Source organism: Psittacula echo (genome assembly GCF_963264785.1).
Source record: "Psittacula echo genome assembly, chromosome: 3".
In the NCBI taxonomy this organism is placed as follows: domain Eukaryota; kingdom Metazoa; phylum Chordata; class Aves; order Psittaciformes; family Psittacidae; genus Psittacula; species Psittacula echo.
In genome coordinates, this window is record NC_137736.1 from 59,141,528 (window position 1) to 59,165,310 (window position 23,783).

At 38.9% G+C, this 23,783-nt stretch overlaps 1 protein-coding gene across 8 annotated transcripts in view; it reads left to right on the forward strand.

Annotated features, from left to right (window-relative positions):
- The window catches only part of TMEM131 (transmembrane protein 131), a 100,650-nt gene that overhangs the window by 759 nt on the left and 76,108 nt on the right, over positions 1-23,783 (forward strand). For 7 of the 8 annotated variants that reach the window (XM_080613351.1, XM_080613352.1, XM_080613353.1 and 4 more), the window contains exon 2: positions 20,339-20,400. In XM_080613351.1, the coding sequence (XP_080469477.1) occupies positions 20,339-20,400 (62 nt within the window). Of the gene's footprint in view, positions 1-20,338; positions 20,401-23,783 lie in introns of those variants that run through there. The other variant, XM_080613356.1, reaches the window with a different exon arrangement.

The window sequence follows — 23,783 nt, forward strand, 5'->3', positions numbered from 1 at the left end:
CTTCCCCAGGCCGGTGGCTTTTCTCCAAACCCTAGTGAAAGTCAGACTGGGACTTCTTAACTTGCAGCGTCTTTGATTTTGGCACATTGCCTTTTCATTGTGGTTTAACTAGGCAAAAAGAGCCCCGAGCGAAACACCTAAGCGCATTCTGTACCATTGCTGAGAACGGCATTAAAGCATTTCCAAGGTGCAGGCTCCCGGTCTACTTAAAGCTGTTGGCTGTGTGGCAGTGTTTGAAAAGCAGCAGATAAATGTAATGTATTGCAGAAGTAGGTGAAACAGATATACTTTGTGTGACACGAGGATTTGTTTTCTAGCAAGTTGCCGGACTGGAGGAGGGTATACTGGAAAGCGGTTGAAGTGTATCAGGGCAGGTGAGGTCTGATACACTTCAGCCGCCTTCCAGTATACCCTCCTCCAGTGCGGCAACTTGAAATAATAGTTTAGTGAGTTTAGTTTAGTTAATTATGTTTCGAGACCAAACTTGAGGGAAGAAATGCATCCTAGCAGTGCATGTATAAGAATAAATGTAGGTACACCCTTCGTTTTCTAATGAAGGGCTCAACTTGAGTAATTTTCTAGTAATTCGTTTTTACAAATATGATGATGCTGATAATAAGGTGGTAAAAAAAGTATTTTGCATCACAGTCACTCTTTTTTATTTTTCTTCAGAAAATATAACATTTAGGAAACAGTGTGAAGAAGATGCAATATCCTTAGTGAAGAGAATTTGTAAGCCTGTCAGTTCAGTCTATACTGTCTTGAGGTGCTAGAAGTTCAAATACTTCAGAAATACCTGGTTTTGATTCTGATTTTGATAGCATTTTTTACAGGTAGTAGCTTGTATGACTTCGTAAGCTTTATCAGTGATGTCATATGCTGGTATGATAGAGTTGATTCATGCCCTAAAACTTGTGACAGCTGGGGCCATGGCCTGGCTTTGTTAATTTGTGAAGGAGATACTGTTTTTCTCTGTAGGCTTCCTTGGCACTCCTAAATAAACCAAGGCAGGTTTGGATTCACAGAGTTTGAATGGAGGTGATTAAGTCCTTCAAGAAAATGGACTAGTTTGAACTGATAACCATTTCCTTCAATTAATACAGTGTAATACTTAAAACTTATCCTAGCAGCACTTCTGTAGTTTTCAAAAGGTGCATTCAATTTGAATATATATATTTTTTTCCTTTTTATTTTTATTTTAATTTGCTTGTGGTTTTTTTGGTGGTTTGTTGTTGTTTTTTTTTTGGGGGGGGGTGTTGGTGGTTTAATCTGTTACGGACTCCTTAGAATTCCTTCATGATCTGCATTTGTGGATCACACTTTGGAAACTGTTGTCTTGGAGTCTTCCTTTTGCTGAGTGCAATGCCTGTTGATACTCTGGGTAAAGAATAGTGGAGTTTTAAAGCAAGACAAAGTCAAACTGACTTGTGAGATCCACTCCCACTGATCTTGAACTACAGTCCAAGTGCCAGTCTGCAAGGGGCAGTAACTGAGCATAGGAAAAGATGGACCAGCCTTGATAGTGCATGGACCTTTATGCCAAGGTAGAAGCTCAAAACGAAGAAAGGGAGGGTGCTTCAGGCTCTGTCCTTCAGTGCCTTAGCCTTCTGCTGGGTTGTGTCAATTTAAACGTAGTAAGACAGAGTTTAAAAAGAAAAAGCTGGAAGTAAGGAAATAGCTAGGAATATCCTTTACATCTCCCAAATGTGGGCATACACGTTTCACTACAGCTGCAGGAAGGAAGCTGTGGAGAGAAATTGGTTGTGCATTCTTGCTCCTGTGCTATTTCTACACTGCTTAGTGGAAGGTGACTGTAGTAAGACACAGCTTAGTATATATTCCAGAGAAGTTGTTAACAGAGAAATGATAGAAGTGACAAAGGAATAGATCAGAATATTGCAAAATAAAGTGACAAATGAAGGGGGAGGACACTCTTTTCCTCTTACATTGCATGTACATGAGAAGACACTCGGGAGAGATGGAGCTCTGATGCATGAAAGAGTATGCTGGTTCATGCTTCTATGAAGAGCAGCAAGCAGTTCTTTATGGAGCTGTCATGAGTAGGAAGAAGATTGATGCTGGAGTATTCCAGATTGACATGATTGCTTCTAGTCCCCAATCTGAGTTGAAGAGTTTGAGAGTGAAATCATAACATAAACAGCTTTGCCATTTATCTAACAGCAGAAAGCAAAACTGAAATCCTTTGTGTAGACAAACTGTAAATCAGACTCACAGGGAACAGTGATATTGCTGTATGTTCTTTCTGTGCTAGAGAAATAGAACTTGTGGGAAGTATCTGGTATCTGAATGAATATGAGAGCAGAGAAAACTCCATGTGGACCAGTCAAAACCCATCAGTTTCAGACTAAACATTGATATGTGACTTTTCTCTCTCTCCTTTTTTTTTTCTTTCTGTCTAGCTGTGTCCTCAGTACCCATGTATTTCTGAGGAAGGAATAAGGCTGAGGAGGTTGCAAAATGTTTTTTTTTTTTTTTTTCACTTGGGAAATCTGTGAACCCAAGTCAAAAGAATGATATGGCAGGGGAAAAAAAAAAATCTGCATTCAGTCTCAGAGCCTCTTGTCATTTAGGAGGGGCAAAAATAATGTAAGGGTTTCTTTTGCAAATACATATGATTTTCAGGCTTTTTGTAGGCTCATCCTTTCCTAGTGTAATTATCGTGTTCTGTATTGCCACATGGATTGAGGACAACTTTCAGTTTATATTTGGGGTGTGTGTTTTTTGTTGTGGGTTTTGTTTTTCTTTGGGGGTTTGTTTTTATTTTTTAATTTTTTGTGGGGGCTCAAGACACAACAGTATTTTGGGTTTCAGGAAGCTGTAGTAATCCCATAAATGCCATGATAAAATGCTTTGAAGACAGATGTCTGCCATCAGCATGTTTTTTACCTGAGAGCTGTTTTGTGGTTGTTCTTGTATTTATATTAATTTATATGTTCTAAAAGTCTGAATTTTATGCAACAGAAATTTATTTATCTTTAAAATCACTTTTTATTTGGCCAGCTGACTGCAAGCCTGTTGGGACTGTGTTGGGAGTTCTCTTACCTACCCACCTGCTCACAAGATTGGTGCAATTAGAACAAAGTTGATATTTAGTCCAGGTTCAATCCCTAACTATAACTTTTGAAGTAATGTCTTAGTGCTGGATCTGTGAAAAAATGCTACTTAAGCATCTAAGATCTGATATAAGATAGGTCAGTGAAAATGCAAAATTTTTTTTTTTTCTAAAACTTGACATATTCTCTGCTAGTATCCTAGAATCTGAGATAGTGTAAATGATAGGTAAAATAATCACTGAGTTGAAGGGAGGTGTCATTAAAACAGTGCACTGGGGTGCTGGAGTTCTGGTTCCAGTTTTGTCATTCTGTCTTAGACAAGTATCTTTTCCTTTTGACTTTTTACCAGTATCTAAATTGTCAATCCAGGATATTTCATATAAGTATCAGAAGTAGACTAATGCTGTAAGGTGATATGAAAGATGAGGCTTATGTCTCAAATAATATAAAATAATCTCTTCACATATGCTGCTTGTTTGTCATATCCTGCTGTCAGAACTAATAGATAGCATGCTACCCTTTATTTTAATGTTAATGTTTTAACCCTGACTTAAATCAAATCCAGAAAGAATGACCTCAATAGAACTAAAAACACTCTAGTTGCTGAAGTAGCACATCAAAATCATGAACAGTGTGAGGAAAACAGCAAGAATAAAAATTGACCATGCTATCTCACTGTCATTTTGAAACTTAAGTATAGAAGAGCTGATTAGGTTTGTACTATGTCTTTGCTCTCGTGAATGATAAATATTAACAGTGTGTTTGGATTGAAAGGTCTCATACTTGTCTGAAGAATCTTTGGGCTAAATTAAATACAAGGAAAAATGGTAATGCAATGGACAGTTGAGACCCCATGTTCTCTGTGGCCTGCTGTGTAATGCTGAAATGGTTGCTATTCTCCTCTGCATCTCTTTCTCCCTCACTGGTGTGCAGTTATATTGCACATGTCAGGCAGACTGAGGTACCCTCACCTGCAGAGTTTTATTGAAGGACAGTGTGCTTCAGTTCAGGGCCTTGGATTGTAAACTCTTGAAGCAACTTGCTATGTATTTGTATAGTGGCTAACATGATGAAGCTCCTCCAAAGCTTGCAGAAGTCTATAGGCATTGTTTTATTCAAAACTTTCAGTTGTGATTTTTGTGATTGATTGACAGTATTGCAGTATGGGTTACTTTGAGTCATTTGGATACATTTGTGCATGTTCAAATTTCAGCTGTTTGCAGTAAAGCTCGGGCATTTGCTGTGTGTCACTTTATTTCAAAAACTGCTCCATTTTGCTCTGATTAAAGCCATATATGTTATGATTCCATGGTGTAATTTACTAAGTTTGTAAGTATAAAGAATCTTTCAAACTGTAAATCTGGTAAATCACCTGGGAGTTCATCAGTAAATGGTGGATGTTGTGGTTCAGCAGTAAAAGTTGTGTGACTGAAGCACAGGCTACAACCGGTTTGGTTTGTTCCTATGATTGTGGGTTCGGCAAGAAGAAAAGTCAGTAAAGATCTGCTTTTTTCTCTTGCTAGCAACTGCTGTCCAGTGTGGTGCATCTGACTTTTGTCAGTCTACAGCATGAACTTATCAGGGTGTAACACAAGCTGTGAGAAGAAGTCTTTTTTTTTTTTTCCCCTAAAAGACAGCATTTGAAGTAGATCTGCACTCTTCATGGAAGTAAGTGGGAGTACTCGGAACTAGACTGGGTAATACCTCGAGCAGCCTGCTCTGAATGGACCCACTCTGACCAGGTGACTGAGTTGGAGGCCTCTGGGGTCACTTCCAGCCTGTGTTATGTTGTAGTTAACAAAGGGCGAGCACACCGCATGCTCTGTAAATAAACAGAAGCAACTACCTGTGGTAGTTGCCAAATTTGTGACTATTTGAGTTGAAACTACAATTATCTTAAAAAATCATTCATGCTTTTTTCTAAAAGTTTGTGTTAGTATTACAGCATTTTTAATTATTAATGCCCAGATAGGGGATGCAGAATTTCTTCTTGCATGGGGAGTATATTGGCACATTGCTGGAATGGCCTTTATTTTGTGATTGACTTGTTTGGAATTAGTAATGGAGCTTGTTAATTTGGAAATAGGAATGTAGTTCAACTTACAGTCCACCTTTCTTATATGGAGGAATTGTTAACAAACAGTCCAGATACAGAGGCAGTAATTCTTCCCACTAGCTTCCCTTTTTCTGTTTCGTAAAGCTTGTAAACTGAATATGTAGATGCCTAATTTAGGAAACCAAAGGAACTAATGGCTGTGAGAGTTAAAGTTATCTTTCTAGTCACAAATACAGGCAAAGAATAATCCTGTGTCAGATATGGGTTTGTTAGAGGCAGTTGGTAAAATTTTAACAAGTGATGCAGGAATGTTGGCTATTTGTTTTCTGAACTGTCTATGTGGAATAATTAGTGACTTACTGGCTGTAGCAAGAAGAATGTGATGCATCATCTGCACTGAACACTTTAAATCTGCTTCAAAAATTTTCTGATAAATTGGCTTGGATAACTTGTATTCTGGAATATAAAAAAGGCTAAAGCAGGATTGTGTGCACTTGCATGCTCCTTTTATTTTTAAAAGCCTTGGATGTAATGGGAAAATAGCAAAGAAGTGAAGGCTTGCAATATAATTCCACTGTCTGAAAAGGAAACACCCCTCTCCCCCCCATCCCCCCTCCCGTTTGAGATTTTCCTGCTACATTTACCAGATCTGTTTTCTCACTAAGACTGTCATAAAGGAATTTTCATACCTCTCCTCCTACTGCGTGACATGCATAGCAGTAGAGAACCATTTGAGAACAACTGGAGTTTTACTGTTGTTACTGAGCTGCCTTTAGGAATACCTGAATAAAATTTAACATAAGGAAGTGTACAGGAAGTGAAACTATGTACCTAACAGCTCCTTCTGTCTTTGTGCTGTAGAAAGTTACAAAATGTTATTCAATAGAACTGCTTAATTGATTAATACAACATGCGTGGGCTTTAAAAATTATTTAATCAATGCATCCATTAACTATTCTTCATAAAGCAATCTATATTAACAGTGAAGTTTTAAGACAAATTTGAGGGTTTTTTGAGTTCAACATCTTGAGCTATGTTGGACTGTACAAATTGTGTATAATAGAATATACACAGACTTTTAAAAGTTAAACTTAAAAAAATCCTGAAGAACCCTTGGTTATAGGATTTTTTTAAAGTTATTTAAGTTGGGAGTACAGCTAATAGTGATGTTAAACAGATTAAATCACCATTTGAGGGAATGATGATAGAATAAGAGACAGAGTTGTAGACAAGCATGGTACTGACTTAAATAAACTCTTGCTTTCACTAAACCTCTTACATACCCACTTTTTATCAATTTGACTTTCTAGATCCATAGATCTGAAATAGAATGGGGTCCTTGTAGAGGAGGGTAGTAGTGAAGAAAAAAATGACTGAGAAAAGGTCTCAGAGAAGGTTTTTAAAGAGGGAATTTTAGTTTTTGAAAATTGAAAACTTTGTTTCCTTACAGGCATACTCTGTTGGAAACATCTCAAGGTGGTTTCCTCAGTGTGAAATTGGATGGCTTCAGCGTAGTTTGATGTGATTAGCTTAAGAAATTTATTTTGTAGTGGATAAGCTGCAGACTTAAGATGTCTGGCTCAGACTGAAGATGATGGAAGATACTAGTATGGAGATAAAGAAATAAGCTTTTTTTCATGACATCTGCTTCCACTAAGGGATTTTTGGGTCCCCTATTTGAGATATTGATATATTAAGTGAATTTAAAAACTAGTTATCTGAAGCTTGTAAATAAATCTGAAATTATCTAGCAATATAGAAAAAGTCTCAATCAGTGATTTACACCAAAATTCTGTACAAATATTTGCCGGTGGAGTTTATAGGTAATGATAGAAGCTATTGAGGCAACTAGATAAACTGCAGCATGTTTGGGTTTGGCTTATTCCCAGCACTGGTTCGTGCTCTACCTTGGAGGCTGGTTACAAGGAGTTCCTCCTGGCTCTATTTTGGGACCTGTCCTGCTTAATATCTTTGTCACTGATCTGGAGTTGGAGTATACCAAATCTGGAGAGCAGTCAGTATGCTCAAGGGCAGGGCTGCATTTCAGAGAGATCTAAGCAGGACAGAGGAATGACCTGGCAGGACGTTCATGAAATCCAAAAAGGATAAATGAAAAGTACTTCATGTGGGACAGAATAACCACTTGTGGGGGATACAAGCTGGAAATGCTGTACTTGAGTCAGCAATGTACCCGTGCTGTGTACAGGAGTGTAGCCACTAGACTGAACAAAGTGATTATTCCAGTTTACTCAGCACTTACGAGACCACACCTAAACCACTGCATCCAGTTTTGCTTGCAACCATCCCACTGAAAGGCTGCTAAGATGGTCTGTGGGCACATGACCTATGAAAAGAAGACGAGGTATCCAAAGCTGCGTGGAGATGAGCTTTTGAAGGTAACTTGTGGCAGCTTGCCAATATTGCAGTAGACATTAGGAAGAAAATGGACTCCTCACCGATGCATGGTAGGAGCCTGAGAGTGGTCAAAGTAAAACAGGGAAAGTTTGTTTTGTACCAGGGAGATGCTGGCCTGCGATGATCTGAGTAAGAAAGGCACTCAGACAATGTACAATATCAGTGAAAATGCGGTTTATCAGAGCTAACACTGTAAAGAGAAAATAGTATAGATAATCTTACATCTGTTTTGATGCTGGGAATCCTGAGCTGTGCAGCATCCAACAGGCCTCCAGTCTGGTGCAACGTGCAGACCCTGTCCATGGAAAGGGTTACCCCATGTTGGTCCTTTAAGCTCTTGTTGGATTTCCTTACAAGAAAACAACTCCTAATAATTTCTACTGTCAAGCAGAAAGCATGCTCACATGAGAACTTCTAGCTTCACTTCTAGATAAAGGCAGGGCCACCCAGGTGGCATAATTGCTGGTACCAAGTGGGAGATGCCTGCAGGCTCCTCTGTCACAGTGAGCTGGCTGAGCTCATCCTGCAGCCAGAGGGTATGTGGCAGCACAGCACAGTCCTGAAAGCCAGCCCGTACATGCAGCACAGGCATAGGCCTACTCAGGTTTCCTCTTGTGTGAATCACTGACTCCTTGATGTATTACCATCTTCCAGTCAGGATCTCTACAGTGTTCTGGCTTGACATAGAGAGACTGTATTTCACCATGAGGACAGTCAGGCATTGAAACTGATTTCCTGGAGAGATTGTGGAATCTCTGACCTTGGAGGTTTTCAAGACCCAGCTAAACAGAAGCCTAAGCAACATTGTCCAAATTCAGCATTTACTGTGCTTCAGCACAAGGTTGGGCTAGCTGACATCTTAAGGTCCATTCCACCCTGAATTGCTCCATCTCTCTGTTTTGGGTCTCTTCATTGCAACTGATGGGAATATGCGTAAGGCAGGAGAATTCTGGGTTTCTATGTAACTCCATAGTGAAATTAGTGCTATGGTAGTAGTAATACACATATAATTTAGATAGAAGTGGAGTTGGAATTGGATCCAGGAAGTTTAACATGTTGCTGCATCAGTAAAGAAATATGATTGTAGAATAATAAAAAGACCCTGTTGGCCATTCTTTGTTTCTGTTGTCATGCATCACATAGGCTTTATTTGTCCCCTAGTTTTCATTCTTTCTCTTGAAAAATTTCTTTAAACAGGAATATTTGTATCCCGTATTTCACACAAAGCATAATATAGCCATTAGTTTCCAACTTTGCTGGCTGCTGGTAATATGACAATAAATTGGATTATGGTTGACATGTTAATATTCAAGATGTATTAAAGTAATACTAAACAATCTGTGCAGGTGGTATAGCTGAGGAGATGTTGAGAGATCTGGATACTGAATGTTGCCAAGTTTGGCTGTTGCTTTCTTGCAGCAGAGGGGCATGATGTACTTGGTCCTTACTGCAAACCATTTCTGTCTTGTGTATATGGTTTGGTGTTTTGGATCTCTGTGTATTCCAGTCTCTGAAGCCAGTGATGGGCAGTCTTGAGGTACCAGAAAGGACCATTATCTAGTGACAGCTTTGCTCCCAGCCATCCTGCTACTTTACTGAGTGACAGCAACGAGACTCCTCTTGCCTGCTAAGTTGTTTCTCCTAAATATTAACGAGACTCCTCTTGCCCGCTAAGTTGTTTCTCCTAAATATTAACGAGACTCCTCTTGCCCGCTAAGTTGTTTCTCCTAAATATTAATGAGACTCCTCTTGCCCACTAAGTTGTTTCTCCTGAATATTAAAAGGAAGGTGTGCATGGGAAACTTTTGCATTATGATATATCTGCTTTTATATTATTATATACTTTCATGTAGCTTAACTAGATCGTGATTTGCCCAAATAGCTTTGGCTAAACTGTATCTTGCAAAATAATTAAAAGATGAATAAATAGCTTGTTTGGAGGGAAACCTGATTATATCTGATGCTGAAGGAGAGATGATTGTCATTGACAGAGATGGAATCTTAACAGGTGAGGTCACTGTGCCTGTTAGTACTAAATGGCATTATCTGATGGAGAGAAGACTGAAACAAACTTCCTGTTTATCAAGGAAAATTTCATCAGATTTCCAGTCCTTGATGAATCCCATGAGTTCTTGTTTTGATTAAATTGAATTAAAAAATATTTATCTACCATTATTTAATTGTGCTTTAAAAGTACCTGTGCTTTAAAAGGGGGAAAAAACGTTCTAATGCTGAAGGGCCATTTAATCTATCAAAAGTACGCATGTTTAGGTTGAGACTTGGTGCTACGCATGTCAAAGTAGAAATGAGAGGTATTTTGAGTGAAGATAATTGACTGTTACCTTAGTTGAGGGGCAGCTTAGTGGGGTTGCAGTCTTTGAAGGAGAATTAGATATCTCTCCAAAGCATATTCTGTAAATATGCCTAGGATCTGGAATCTGTGTTGTGCAGGGTTTTAACGTAGGTCATCCTAGTAGCCTCTGAAAGTCTTGTTGTTTAATAAAAACCTGAAAGAGGTTGTTTATTTACTTGAGGGGTAACTGCTTCCAAGGTATTTTGGGTAGCTGAATTGAGTTTCTGCAGTTAAACATACTAAAGAATTTAATTTCCATAGCCCACCAGCACCTTTAATTTATTATTAGCGTTTTCAGATTTTCCCCCCAAAACTGGAATTCCCTGTTTTGTTTCATTCTTCTTGCTGTATATTTCACCTTCTTTCAAAACTTCCTGCAGTTGTTGTTCTCCACCCATCTGTTTTCTGTCTTTATCAGACATCACAGCTAGTTTTTTCCTTCTGGTCTGTGTTCCCACATGGCAAATCAGCAGACTGCTTTGCTAAACAGTCAGTAAGTACCATTACTGCTACATCATTAACATTAGGGCTTTATCATTAGGCAATTCTACCTTTTGTTGATCTTCAGTTGTATTTATAGACTTTGTATAGTAGCTGATGAAGCGTTACCTTGCTGCTCTTTTACTTGTTCTCCAGGCTTAATAGCTGTTTCCAATGGGCACTTGAATAACAATTGCTACATGACCATAGAGAGGATGGAGAAACTGTGTTCCTCCCTCCCAATGATTCTTCTCTACAGCTGTAATTTAGTCTTAACTGAGCTGCAAGTGTTATGCAGCAAAATCTGAATTAGTGTGTTGTCCGGGTTTCCTTGTTGTTCTAGAAATTTATGCAGCTCCACCCTGATAAGTGACTAAGAAAAGGGGGAATGGGAGGAAGGGATGTTGAGGGCAGGGAAGAGAGCAGAACTCTGACTCTCAGTAGGCCACTGTTTCTGTGTCGTAACACTGGTGAAGATGAGTGATACAGAGAATTCTCTGTAGCACGGTAGGAGTAAGGATTGAAAACTGATCAGTGTCCACAAAGCATAAGCTGTAGTTCTCATTTGGTTGTATTCATGTTGCCAGCAAGACATTTAGATATTGGAAGGTATCTGTCTGGTGGTGTTGTCTTCCTCTTCTGTGGGGTTTTTTGGAAACTCTGAAATCCCATCCTCCTTCCTCTTTTCTCAATGTAAAGAACAATTTTTGCTCTTTGTGTAGGTTTATTAAGGTTATTAATCAGCCTGAGTGTACGTTTATTAAGTAGGTCTTTACACTGTGTTGATGCAGTCCATTGTTTTGAGTAAGTGGGTTTTGTGGATCTGTTCAATGGCTAATTTCAGAAGAGTGCAAGTTTGCAAGACTGACATTAATGATAATGGTTACAATTATTGTCAGCTAATGTGTTGTTCTCCTGAGGCTGCAGAATCTATGAACTGACTGTAATTTCCTGTAAACTACATATTAAATGTTTCTGTATGCTGAAAAGGTTAGAATTCCAGTAAGACCATGTTATATGTGCTCACATCAATATGCAGTGCTACATAAGCAGTAAAACTTATGGGCACAATTAGAATTTCTAACCTAAAATTTGAGAACTGAAGTGTGATGAAGGTTTAGGAATAGTTTGGGGGGGCTGCTGCTTTGCCTCTCTCTCATTGCAGGACAGGTCGTCTTGTTTAAGGCTAGTTCCGATTAATTTTTATGTCTGTACAAACTCAGTAACAACAAGCTTAGGGGTATAACCTAATTTAGCATATTGAAAATTTGAAATATTTAAAATTGCCATCATAAGAAAGAATAAAAAGCCATAAAAAGTGTGGCCCAAAGCCAGAAAGAAGGATGCTATTTGCAGATGTTGGGTTTCTCTTTAACTTCCTTTTACATTTTTCCCTCTCTTTAAATGATTTATGGGAAATTACCATGAGTTTCAGAAATACTGTCCTCTTTGGCCACGTTCTCCAGATGATAGAATTATTTTTCCTTGCTCTTTTTTAAATTTTCTATTTTCATTTTTATTTAAAAATAAGTGTTGTTATTCATACTCCCTATGAAATCTTTGTGGAAAACTAGAATTGGGTATTATTTTCTGAAAAGCATTTTGGAACCATCAATTAAATGTCTTTGGAGGAACAAATGAAATTATTAAAATGTTTTAAAGCACCAACTTCAAAGCAAATACTTTTAATAGGTATTTTTAAGCATTTAGCAGCTTTTAAAGTCGTTTTTGTTTTTATTTTATTTTATTGTAATTCTAAGTTTTGAAGTTTGATGATATTGCTACCATCTGAAATAGACCATTTTGATCAATGGCAGATAACCTTTTAAGCTCTTATTACAAAAAAATGAAGAATAAAAATTGCTCTATCTGAAATGGATGAAAATTCAATTATCTGTAAGGTGGAAACACAGGCAGAGTACAGAATGAGCCTCTGAGAATAAAGCTATTAGAATAATGTATGAGTCTGTTATCTGTCCATCTAAAATCATCAAAAGTAATTTTAGAAAAATAAACAAAAGCAGAATACTAGATGTAGTATGTGTTACTTCCAGTGAGGTTTTTTTTGTTGTTTCTGGGTATGTTTCTATACTTCTGTTGCAGAGATGTATCTTCTACACAACACATGCAATCAGTGTAAGCCCCATAGAAGAAACCTTCAAGCAGTTGCACCATCTTCTGAAGCATGAAAAGAATTCCATGAGCCAGATATGTGAACTGTGTCTTCAGGATGGAGAGCCACTTTTTTCCTTTCTCAGACTTAGTGGTAGCTTCATTGTCTGTCTGTGGCCTGTGTTTGAATCAGAATCGAGCTGTTACTTTCTGGTTTGCAGCTGCCTTTAAAGACTGAATTGATCATTGAATTCCTAAAAATCTATATCGGGCCTAACTAAGGGGAAGAGAGATGAATGGATGAACACAGTGTGACAGCTCTCCTTGCTAAGGAAGAGCCTTGCTGTCTAAAGAAGCTTGTCTTGTATGCAAAGTTAGAAATAACACAAGTAAGTTAAGAAAAGATTATATGTAGACTTAGTTGGGTAACTGTATACACTCAAATTTGTGCTGTTGTGTGCAGTAAAATACAAATTATTTGACCTTTCCCCCCCACCACTGTGGAATAGTGAGTTGTGTGCTCAGGTACTGTAATGCACGTGATCTACTGTGTCTGTTTAGCTTGTATTAACTTGACTGTAGGTTGGAGCATATGAACTTACTTGGGTATGTGTTATGCAAAGTCATAAAAGTATTTTTTTTCTCCATCAGTAGTACAAAATGAGGTTTTTAATGAGAAGTCTGGCTTTTTGTTATTTAATTTAACATACTGCTTTTAGCTTCATGTGGTGATTAAAGTGCATCTGGGAATGTTTTTATTTCATCTCTCTAATATGTAAACAGAAAATAAAAAATTCCAAGCTGGCTTTTTGAGATATGGTAATTAGGGTTTTTATAAAGAAAAAGAATGAATATGTGTCTATGTAAAAAGATTTCAAAGTGAGTTATTTTTGCATGTGATGTTTACTACTTGGTGTGTATTTACTGTCTTGGCTGTGATGGCTTTTCCTGTGGTCTTTTGGAAAAATTATCGATTTCCCTTCGTTACAGACTACTGGAAAAGAAACAAGGGATTGGCTACGTAAGTGCAAGAGGATTTGGCTGGAAAGGAGGCTGCTGGCTGGTGATTCTCAGAGCATCTTGCCTGAGATTCACTTTCTCATAAGAGAAAGATCTTTTACATTACCAGTTACTTGTTGGAATGTAGGCAGAAATTCAGGTTGATAACTACACTGACTTTTCCAACTCAAAGAATAGGGCTTTCTTTAAACAACATTTATTGTGTTGAACGCTGAACTGGGACAAAGAATCATAGAATGGTTTGGGTTGGAAAGGACCTTAAGGTCATCCAGTTCCAACTTCCCTGTCACAGGCAGGGACACCTTCCACTAGACCAGGTTGCTCAAAGCCCCATCCAACATGGCCTTGAGCACTGCCGTAGATGGGGCAGCCACAGCTTCTCTGGGCAATCTGTGCCAGTGCCTCTTCACCCTCACAGTTAAGAACTTCTTCCTTATATCTAATGTAAATCTCTTCTGTTTAAGTTTAAACCCATTGCCCCTTGTCCTGTCACTACAGTTCCTAGTGAAGAGTCCCTCCCCTGCATCCTTATAACCCCCCCTTCAGATACTGGAAGGCTGCTATGAGGTCTCCACGCAGCCTTCTCTTCTCCAGGCTCAACAGCCCCAACTTTCTCAGCCTGTCTTCATATGGAAGGTGCTCCAGTCCCCTGATCATCCTCATGGCCCTCCTCTGGACTTGTTCCAGCTGCTCCGTGTCCTTTTTATGTTGAGGACACCAGAACTGCACACAATACTCCAAGTGAGATCTCAGGAGAGCAGAGTAGAGGGGCAGGATCACCTCCTTTGACCTGCTGGTCACGCTCCTTTTGATGCAGCCCAGGATATGGTTGGCTTTCTGGGCTGTGAGCGCACACTGAAGCTGGCTCATGTTTCTTGAGGCTCACTGGACTTTTGTGTTGTTGAAGCTGATAAAAAAGGGTTGCTTGCATTAGAGCTTAATGTTTTTTCTTTATCTGTGTGGTATTTATTTTTTTACAGTGTAATTTTTCTTTTGTAATAATGTCATTTTATAATTCTTTATCCACCTGCATGTATTTCTCATGCTTCTCAGTTTTCTACTGTTCAGGAAAATTGAAATTGTGTGGTTTTTGTATATGCAGTTAATTCATAGCTTTAAAACCAACTCATCCAGTTTCAGTTGTGCTGTTTAACTGGTAGTGATAAAAATGCTGTAATTACGATTACATGGAAGTGTATGACATTTAACACATTGTCATTGGCTCATGTTATAGTTACCTTGAAATCTGCTTAGTCATTAAGACAGGGTTAGAAACTGGACTTGTACAAAACTAAATGTAAATCAGGAGAGGTTTAAATAATCTGGCCCTATATTGGTAAATTGGGACACTATTTCTAGAATTTAGAGAAAATGCATAAGCTAGATGATGCTGGATTGTGTAAGCGCAGCTTATAAGAAAGTTAGAAAACTGGTTTGGACAAGAGTTAAGAGAGAAAACAGTTCTTATAAAAGCATGTGAGAGGGTATATAATGATGATTAACATAAAAATAAGTGACCACTGTGTTATGGAGTAGCTATTCCAGAACTATGTAGTATTTCAGAATAGTGTTTTTATACGCATATGTGCCAGAGTGTCCATTCCTACTGAAATGAAGAAATTGGCAGTGGCTAAATAAAAGAGAAATTTGTGAAGCCACCTTAAAAATCAGCTCTCAGTCAGAGTAGGCCTCATAACCTGTGAACCATGGAGAATTTTTCTGTCCTTGCACATCAAGAGTCTTGGCATTTTCAGTGGTCTCACATTACATGCAAATCTATTGTTATGTGTAAATCGGGCACATCTGAAGATTGGTGTTGGCTAAAGTGATTTGGATATTAAATTCTGGCTTGCTTTGGACATGTGTAGGATTTTAAAATGTTCTTGTTGATGCTTTATAAATCTGTACTTTTCTTATTTTAAGCTCAAATATAAAGGGCTTGGACTAGAGATAATTAAAATAAGAATGTATTTGAGCAAAATTTAGCTGCTAGCTATATATAAGAATGTGAGAAAAGGCTGTTTAAGCTTTGAGGAATTTAAGTATTGCTTCTATTTTTATTACTTTAGGTGTTTACCATCAAGCACTGTGATAATAGGAAAGACAGGGGAAAGTATTTAGAAATCTATTGGCAATAATGACTAGATAGTGTTTGTACTGTTTCAGAAAGCTGTGGTTTGGGAGTAGGGGTTATGGCTGCAGTGGTGGTTTTGGTTTTGTCATTTTTTGAAGAGTTTGGGAAAGCTTAGAAAATGCTCTCTGCAGGAAAAATGTATTGGAGTAAGTGGAAAGACCTACATTGGTCGTCTTTCTGTAATATCTTTTATGGGCTTTTCATAGAAAAGCTGACTTAAGGTGGATTTTAAAGGCTGTAGATTGAAAACAAACAGAAAATGAAACTAGGGTATTTTTAGTGTATTCTGCTGCTTATGTCACTTCTGTTAATAGTAACCTACTGTCTGAAAAGAGGAAACCAGGATATGTGAGCTAGAAGCTGGAAAAATTTGACCTTGAAATCACTAAATATCCTGGTAGTGAGATTGACTGAAGTTGTCTCGGGTTCTTGTGAATCTGATAAATTTGCTTCTTGTGGGAGCTTGAAAAGACTGTTTTCTGTCAAGAGGGATCTGTGCATACCTCTAAGGAGAAAATACTCTGTTCTGCATAGGTGAAAGGAGGGGAGGAGGAAAGGAGCCTGTGATTCTTCTGGGCTTAAAATCTGTGGATATGAGTCTTCATCCTTTTCCTTCTTTTGGCTGCGAACATGCTAATAACATTTAAAGTTTGACTAATAACTATTATGTTCAGCCTTCAGGGCTTTAACTGCTTGCAGGATCAGGAAGGAATTATTTTCCTAATGTGTAATTTGGCTTCTTGGCTGCTGATTTGTGCAGTGGCAGATCATGCTGTGACAGCTGAAATGCTTCCTACCCTCAATGTTATGTTGTGCCCCTCTTGTAGCAGTTGCCAGTCATGTGGCAGGGGTGACTGAAGTGGCACAGTTGGCAGTTCTTAATTTGCTGCACTTTACTGTTCCAGAGTATGAAGGTATTTGTACAGTATTAGACTGATAATGGGGCATGATGGTAGCAGCCCAGATGTTGGGAAGTTTTTCCAGGAGAAATTGTTAGGGACTTTGCAGAAACAGTCATCTTCCTCTGTAGCATGAGGAATGGTTCACCTAGTAAAGCATGCCCAAGTGATCTCATACTTAATTGCTTGCAGAATCTTTTGGCATTGGTAATAACCTATTCTCTATGGGTGACATACGTATTTTGTGTAAAAGGACAGTAAAGACTATTTTTGGACTTGTACTGAAGTTTGTGAACTTACTTAGCTCAGGTGGTATGAGTGCAAATGGTGAGCAATTGCTTCTAATTTTGGAATGGGCAAATACCCAGAAGGAAGCATTGTACTCTGTGGGCACTGTGTGCGTTTCGTTTTGAAGAAGCCTTCATCCTTTCTGTGGTCCATATTGGTCAATTTGAGAGCTGCTCTTACAGGGATTTGGGTGATTCTTTATGACGTGTCAGTGGAGCTTTTTTAAGATGTAGTTGGCTTTGCCTCATTTGAATGAGGTGACTCGTTGCTTCATCCTGAATTGGGAGTCTGAAGTCAGTTGCAAGAACAAGCTTTTATCTCACAAAGGTGTATGTATTTACTTGCCATTTCCTTGCTTTAATGAAATAACTAATAAAGTAGGCTTGAAAGTTAATCTAAAGCAAAATAAAAGGTATAACCACAGAAACTTCATCACAGTTTGAGTTGAGATGTGATTGCTGTGAAATGGCCAGCGGCCAAGCTTTGCAGTGCATCTGACTTCACCTGGCACTAACTGTCATCTGCTCTCTGAAAACGTTTCTTAAATGATATAATGATGCATGGCACTTCTATTTAACAGTGTCATCCACTCAAAATGTTCTGTAACATCTGTTGCTTTGTTCGTAAGTGGCAACAAAGATGAAATAACTGAAGAGTGTCTTGAGAAAGTGTTTGGGGTTTACAGAAGGGCTGCCTGCTTTCAGGCTGCTTGAGTAGAAAGCTTTGGCTAGTTACTGTGAGCTTCTGGTTGTGTTGTGCTCGTGGAAGAATTGTTACTACTTTCTGCTCTTTGTACCTACAGTGTATCATAGATAAAACGGGGGAAAAAAGCCTCAGGAAAATATTAAGAATGTGTGATTTGATGAAATACCTTTTTATGTTTTACTGGTTGTTGGTAGATTATGAATATAAAAAGCTGTTTTCTAATTTATTTTTTTTTTTTGTGCCTGATTTCACCATCAAGTGCTGTTTATTCTTTGTTTCCAAAGCAGAAAGCTAGAAAACGAAAGAATGCCAAAAGGCACAATCTCAGAGGTGCAATTCCTTTCGACTGTTAGGAAGGTGTGCTTGTATTGGGGGAAAAAAAAAAAAAAAAAAAAGTAATTTTAAAAAATTATCATTCTTAAGTTAAAAATTGAGAATTTCCCTTCCATGTCAGCTAATCTATAATTTGGGAATTTTTTTTGTGCACAGAGGCTAGGCAGGATAGGCATGGCATTTCTAGTAAAGTGTGGTTAACTGTCATACTTTGCTTTTTAAACTAGCATGTCAAAACTTCCTCTTCTTACAACTAGCCCTGCAATTCACTTTACAGATTTTTTTTTTTTTTTTGAGTGGTTTTAAAGGCAAAAATAAATAGTGACTTGAATGTCTTGCATATGTATTGCCAGTTAAATTGACAAGAATCCATTTGTTCTTTGTTTCTGGGATTAAACTTTAAACTGTTAGACCTACTCCAGTAATATAAGTTTTAAAAGCCCAAATCTTCATAAGCTGTAGGACTTGATCTCATAACAGCTGTTAAAATGCTGGGGGTTTTTGTTTTTTTTTAATTTCTTTGCCAATGTTCTGTGTAATTCTTCAGTATAAATGATTGGCCAAACCTCTGATTCTTGGATTAAGGATGGCTTTTGTTTTGAAAATCATTAATAAGTACCCCTCAAAATACGTCCAAGATATTGCTGACATGACTGACTAGTATTGCTCATGCCACTTCTAATATTGCAGGATAGGCATATTGTTTAAAATCTGAGCCCTCCCTTCCTCTCTGTGGTGATTTGCACACTTCCATGTGCCGCTTTCTCAGCCTGTGTCATTAAATGTTAGAACTCTGAGGTGTGGTAGCTTGGATAATACTTGTGTAATATCTTGTGGTTTGGAGTTTTTGTTTATTAGTTTGCCCTTTTTGCATACCAAAAGTGACTTCTGGAGATGACAGCAGCAGTCTTTGGTTTTTGTTAACTTTTACTTTTGGTCATATGAAAGCAAGGTTGTGGAGTTTGTACCTTTTCAGAGAAGGTATCAAAATATTGGGGGGATTCAGAGGTGCAGAATGGGATGTGCAAACAGTGGTATGTTTTGGTAGGTTTTGGGTGCTGAGTCGAGGTGTCACTTAAGCAGCCAGTGAGGAAATGATTGGATCTAATAACCCTAACCCTAAAAAATGTGTCAAAAATAGCATTTCTCTGTGTGGAAGGTGCCTTTACTCCTGTCTACCAAGAGTGCTTTTTTCTTATTTTTACTTTCTGAAAGTAACGTCACTTTCTTTTAAAATAGTGTATGGACAAGTGGCAGTGTTGGTGACCTGATAATAATTGTTTTTGTTAGAACACTGACCTTCAAAGTGAGAGATGAAGGTTTAAATCTTTTTCAGACTGGGATTCAAACTTCGTCTTTCAGAAGCATACACTATGCTTCTGTGTGCTGGGAAATAACTAACTTCTTCCTGTTGAAGTTGTTCCTCTTTGTGGAAAGGGGTATGTTATTGCTCTCTCAACTTTGTCTAGCTGAATGGTAAAGGCAGTCATGGGAAAAGGTGAAATATATAGGGTGGTGGGGTTTTTTGATTTGGTTTGGTTTGGTTTTTTTTAATACAACTTTCTAGTTTGAAGTTGCTACTGTATTTTTATCCTAAATACCTGTGCTTTTTTGTGTGTGTGTGTATATGAATAGTGTTTTGGGGAGTAAAAATTAAACCTCTTTGAACTTTTCTTTCCTCTTTAACTCATGTTTATTCTTGTGAAGATTATTATATTTTACAGGAAGGGCAATGCCTTTATTTCTTTGTCTCTAAAAGAAAGTAGCATTCCCTACATTTTGAGAGGAATTGAAGAACAATTGCCTGACCAAGCATTTAGAGGAAGTGAGTGGAGGAGGAATGCTTTATTTGAGGATCTTATAGGAGGCTGAGGCATGAACTTTTCATTGAGTTTAGTCATATGGTGCAAACACTTCTAAATGGTTTCAAATCTTATGTTACTGTCAAGATAGAGAGTTGTTGCCACACAGGGGTTTGGGCAACAGCGTGGACAAGGCTTTCTAGATGTACAGATAAGGTTTTATGTGTATAAATGAAACTGAATTTCTTTTCATAACCATCGGAATTCCTTGTGGGCTTAAATGTATTAAACTCAGTTGTTTAGGTACCCGGTATGGCATATTGGTTGAAGTACTGGGTTAGCTTGGTAGCACAGCCTGTCTTTTTAGAGAAACTAGAAGAAGTTATTCACTTTGGAGTTAATAATTTTTATGCTAAAAGACTGATTTGTGAAGTGTGTTACTCATTAATATGAACCTCTTGGAATTGGAGCTGAGAGGAAGATTAGTATCACAGATTTGTGTTTGGTATTTTGCTAGACTGTATTGTTATTTTGGTTTGTCATAGCTCTGTGTGCAAAATGAGGTACAGCAGATTTTAGATGTTTAAGTTGCTCTTTCTAATCTAATGATGTTAACAAAATGTTCTTCTGTTAAGTTACTTAGGGTTTTTTTTGTTTTTATTTGCAGCTTTCATCCAGTCGGATGGCATAATAGAAATGCTACGTTTTGATGAAGGAGACCTATTGCAGGTATGTAGTCTGAATAAATCATGTGAACTAACAATGCTTCATCTTTTGGACATCTGCTTTTTGAAATTCGTGGGTGAGTGGGCTTCTGAAAATAAGCAAGCATCGAAAAACTTTTGGACCTTCTAGAGTTATTTTCAACAGTATGCTTTAGTGTGTCCTGTGGTTCTGGTTTCCACAACCTGTGTGTTGGGAAACTGGTAGAGCTTTGTCTGGCCTCTTTGTCCAGGTTTTTTTCCCCTCAGAAAAACTGGGGGATGCTTCACATTTAAGATTCATCTTGATGTAGAGTTGGGATGCAATTAGATAGTACAACTACAGCAATGAGGAAGTGTTGCAAGATTCCCAAATATAAAGGCAGCCGTTTGGACCAAGTAGCCACTGGGTTTAAAGAAAGTTTGCATTACTGCAGTGAGGTAATTTTAGTTTGCATTATAGTGAGCCTCAGATCCTGTGTATCTCTGCCTCCAAAAGCCGAGGGGTTGACCTCGAGTCATCTGGTGCTTTCTGCCAGAGACTCCAGGTAGGACCTGAGGAAAAGGTGAGGGAACTTGGGTTGTTTAGTCTGGAGAAGATAAGGCTTGGGGGGATCTTACAGCTGTCTGCAACTACCTGAAAGGAGGATGAAGTGAGGAGGTGGCTAATCTCTTCTCCAAGTAACAGGTGATAGGACAAGAGGTAACAGCTTCAAGCTGCACCAGGACAGGTTTGGGAATGAGGTTGAATGTTGGGAAAAATTTATTCACCCAAAAGGTGATCAGACATTGGAACAGGCTGCCCAGGGAAGTGGTGGAATCTCCATCCCTGGAAGTGTTAAAAAACTCTGTAGATGAGGCCTTCAGTGATATGGTTTAGTGATGGACTTGGCAGTCCTGGGGTAGAGGTGGGACTTGATGATCCTAAAGATCTTTTCCAACCTAGTGATGGTTTTATGACCATTCTCCCTGGCTGCAGCGTAAAGCGCACTTTTTGCATGTTGTCTGGTCCAGACTGGGCCAAGGGCTACTGCATGAACTGTCTCTCATTTAATTTGTTCAAAGGCTTGTTGTTGCTCAGGGCCCCATTTGAAATCATTCTTCTTCCAGGTCATGTGATAGGAAGGGCTTACAATCAAGACTGTGACTTGGGATGTGCATTCTCCAGAACCCCACAACACCTAAGAAGGCTTGTGTTTCTTATTAGTTGGTGGAACCGTTGCTTTCATCTTGTTGATCACATCTGTGGGGATCTGGTGACATCCATTTTGCCATTTTATTCCTAAAAATTGAACCTCCTGTGCAGGTCCCTTGACCTTACTCCGTTTTATGGCAAAACCAGCTTTCAGCAGGATTTGGATTATTTTCCTCACTTTCTCAAAAACTTCTTCCGCTGTATCATCCCACACAATGTCATCAATGTATTGCAGGTGTTCTGGAGCTTGCCCCTGACCCACTGTGGTCTGGGTCAGTCTGTGGCAGATGGTAGGGCTGTGTTTCCACCTCTGGAGCAGTTGGTTCCAAGTGTACTGGACACCCCTCCAAGTAAAAGCTGCACTCTGCTGCCAAAGGAATTGAGAAAAATGCATTGGCAGTATCAGTTGTGGCATACCACTTGGCTGCCTTTGACTCCAGTTCATACTGAAGTTCTAGCATGTCTGGTATGACAGCACTCAATGATGGTGCGACTTCATTCAGGCCATGATAGTCTACTGTTAGTGTCTGCTCTCCCTTAGACTTTTGCACTGGCCGTATGGGGCTCTTAAAGGGTGAGTGGGTCCTGCTTATCAAGTGTTGGCTCTCCACTCGATGGATCAGCTCATGGATGGGAATCAAGGAATCTCAGTTGTTACAATATTGCTGCTAGTGCACTGTAGTAGTGCACCGGTGGCAATACTGTAGTGGTGGTGATTGGCATATGTTGTTCTTCAACCTTCAGCAGCGCCACAAGAGAAGGGTCCTCTGAGAGACCAGGCAAAGTGGACAGATGCTTGATTTCTTTTGTCTCCAAGGCGGCTATACCAAAGGCCCATTGGTACCCACTTGGGTCCTTGAAATACTTTCTCTTAACATCATCTGTGCCAAGGATGCACAGAGCCTCTGGGCCAGTCACAATGGGGTGCTTTTCCCACTCTTTCCTAGTCAGGCTGATTTGAGCCTCAGTACAGTCAGCTGTTGAGATCCTCCTGTCACTCCAGAAATACAAATGGGTTCTGCCCCTTGATGACTTGTTGGTATTAGGGTACACTGTGCATCAGTGTCTCCTTTTACTCCTGTGTTTCTGCCATGCCAGGCCATTGGATCCACACAGTTTAGTGGACACAGTTGTCCCTTTCCTCCACCTGTCTGAAGGCAGGGCCCCTCTAGTACTTCTCATAGGGTTCTTCCCCTACTTCCTGTAAAAACAGAGTAGAATTACTTTCCATAGGATCAGGAGTAAAATCAGCTCTCCCACTCTGGCTAACTGCCCACCAGAGACTGGAGCAGCAACTTTCCTCAAGAGCCGCCATTTGTGGTTGTTTTTCCTTGCAATTCATGTGCCTCTAAGGTCAAAGTAGGTTTCCTGTCGCACTTCCTCGTGTCCTCTCCGTGGTCTCACAGGTAAAACCACAGAGTACCCTGTGTACTAAATGCAAGGGTGGCCCTTGTGACCAGGTAGCCACAGGGTTTAAAGGAAGTTCAAATTACTGCAGTGAGGTAATTGCTGTTGCAAATACGTATTTTTCATGTATAATGTTGCCATTCCTGTCAAGTTTTCTTTTGGTGTGAGTCAAAACAGATGAAAAGTTAAACTTTAAAGAATACGTGCTGATATTTTGATATGTGGTAGTTGGGATGAAATATGTAGCATCATGGCTTGAGACTGTAGAACAGGTCTGAATTTCTGCTGATTAGGAATTCATACACATGTTTTGTGGATTGTATTTATGTTGTGAATATCTTCTGTTTAAAATTCCTTGATGATGTTAGTCCTGGTAGTTGAGAAGGGAGGAGAGAAGAAAAAAGAAAGCAATTAGTTGTTTATATGATTAGAACACATGGCATGTGATGGTGCTCACTAGCAGTTCAGTGCCTGATTTGCAATTCGTACCTCCAGTCTAGTCTAGAAGAGCCAACAAATGTAAAAGCTGTATAGTTCTGGGCTGGTGGTAAAGTTATTTGTTTCAGACTTATGAAGATTTCCCCCCACCTACCTAAGTTGTATGGGTTTGTTGTTTCTTTTTTTTTTTTTTTTTTCCTTCCACTGCTTGGTCCTTAATGTAATTCGGGAATGCTATAGGTTTTAGGATTATGATGTACAAGGATGAGATACTTCAAAATGATCTGAACTGGTGACAGAAAAGGTTGCAGTTACAAATGAACATCCACCACCACCACCACAAACTCCCTGAAAGACAAAAAAAAGAAAAG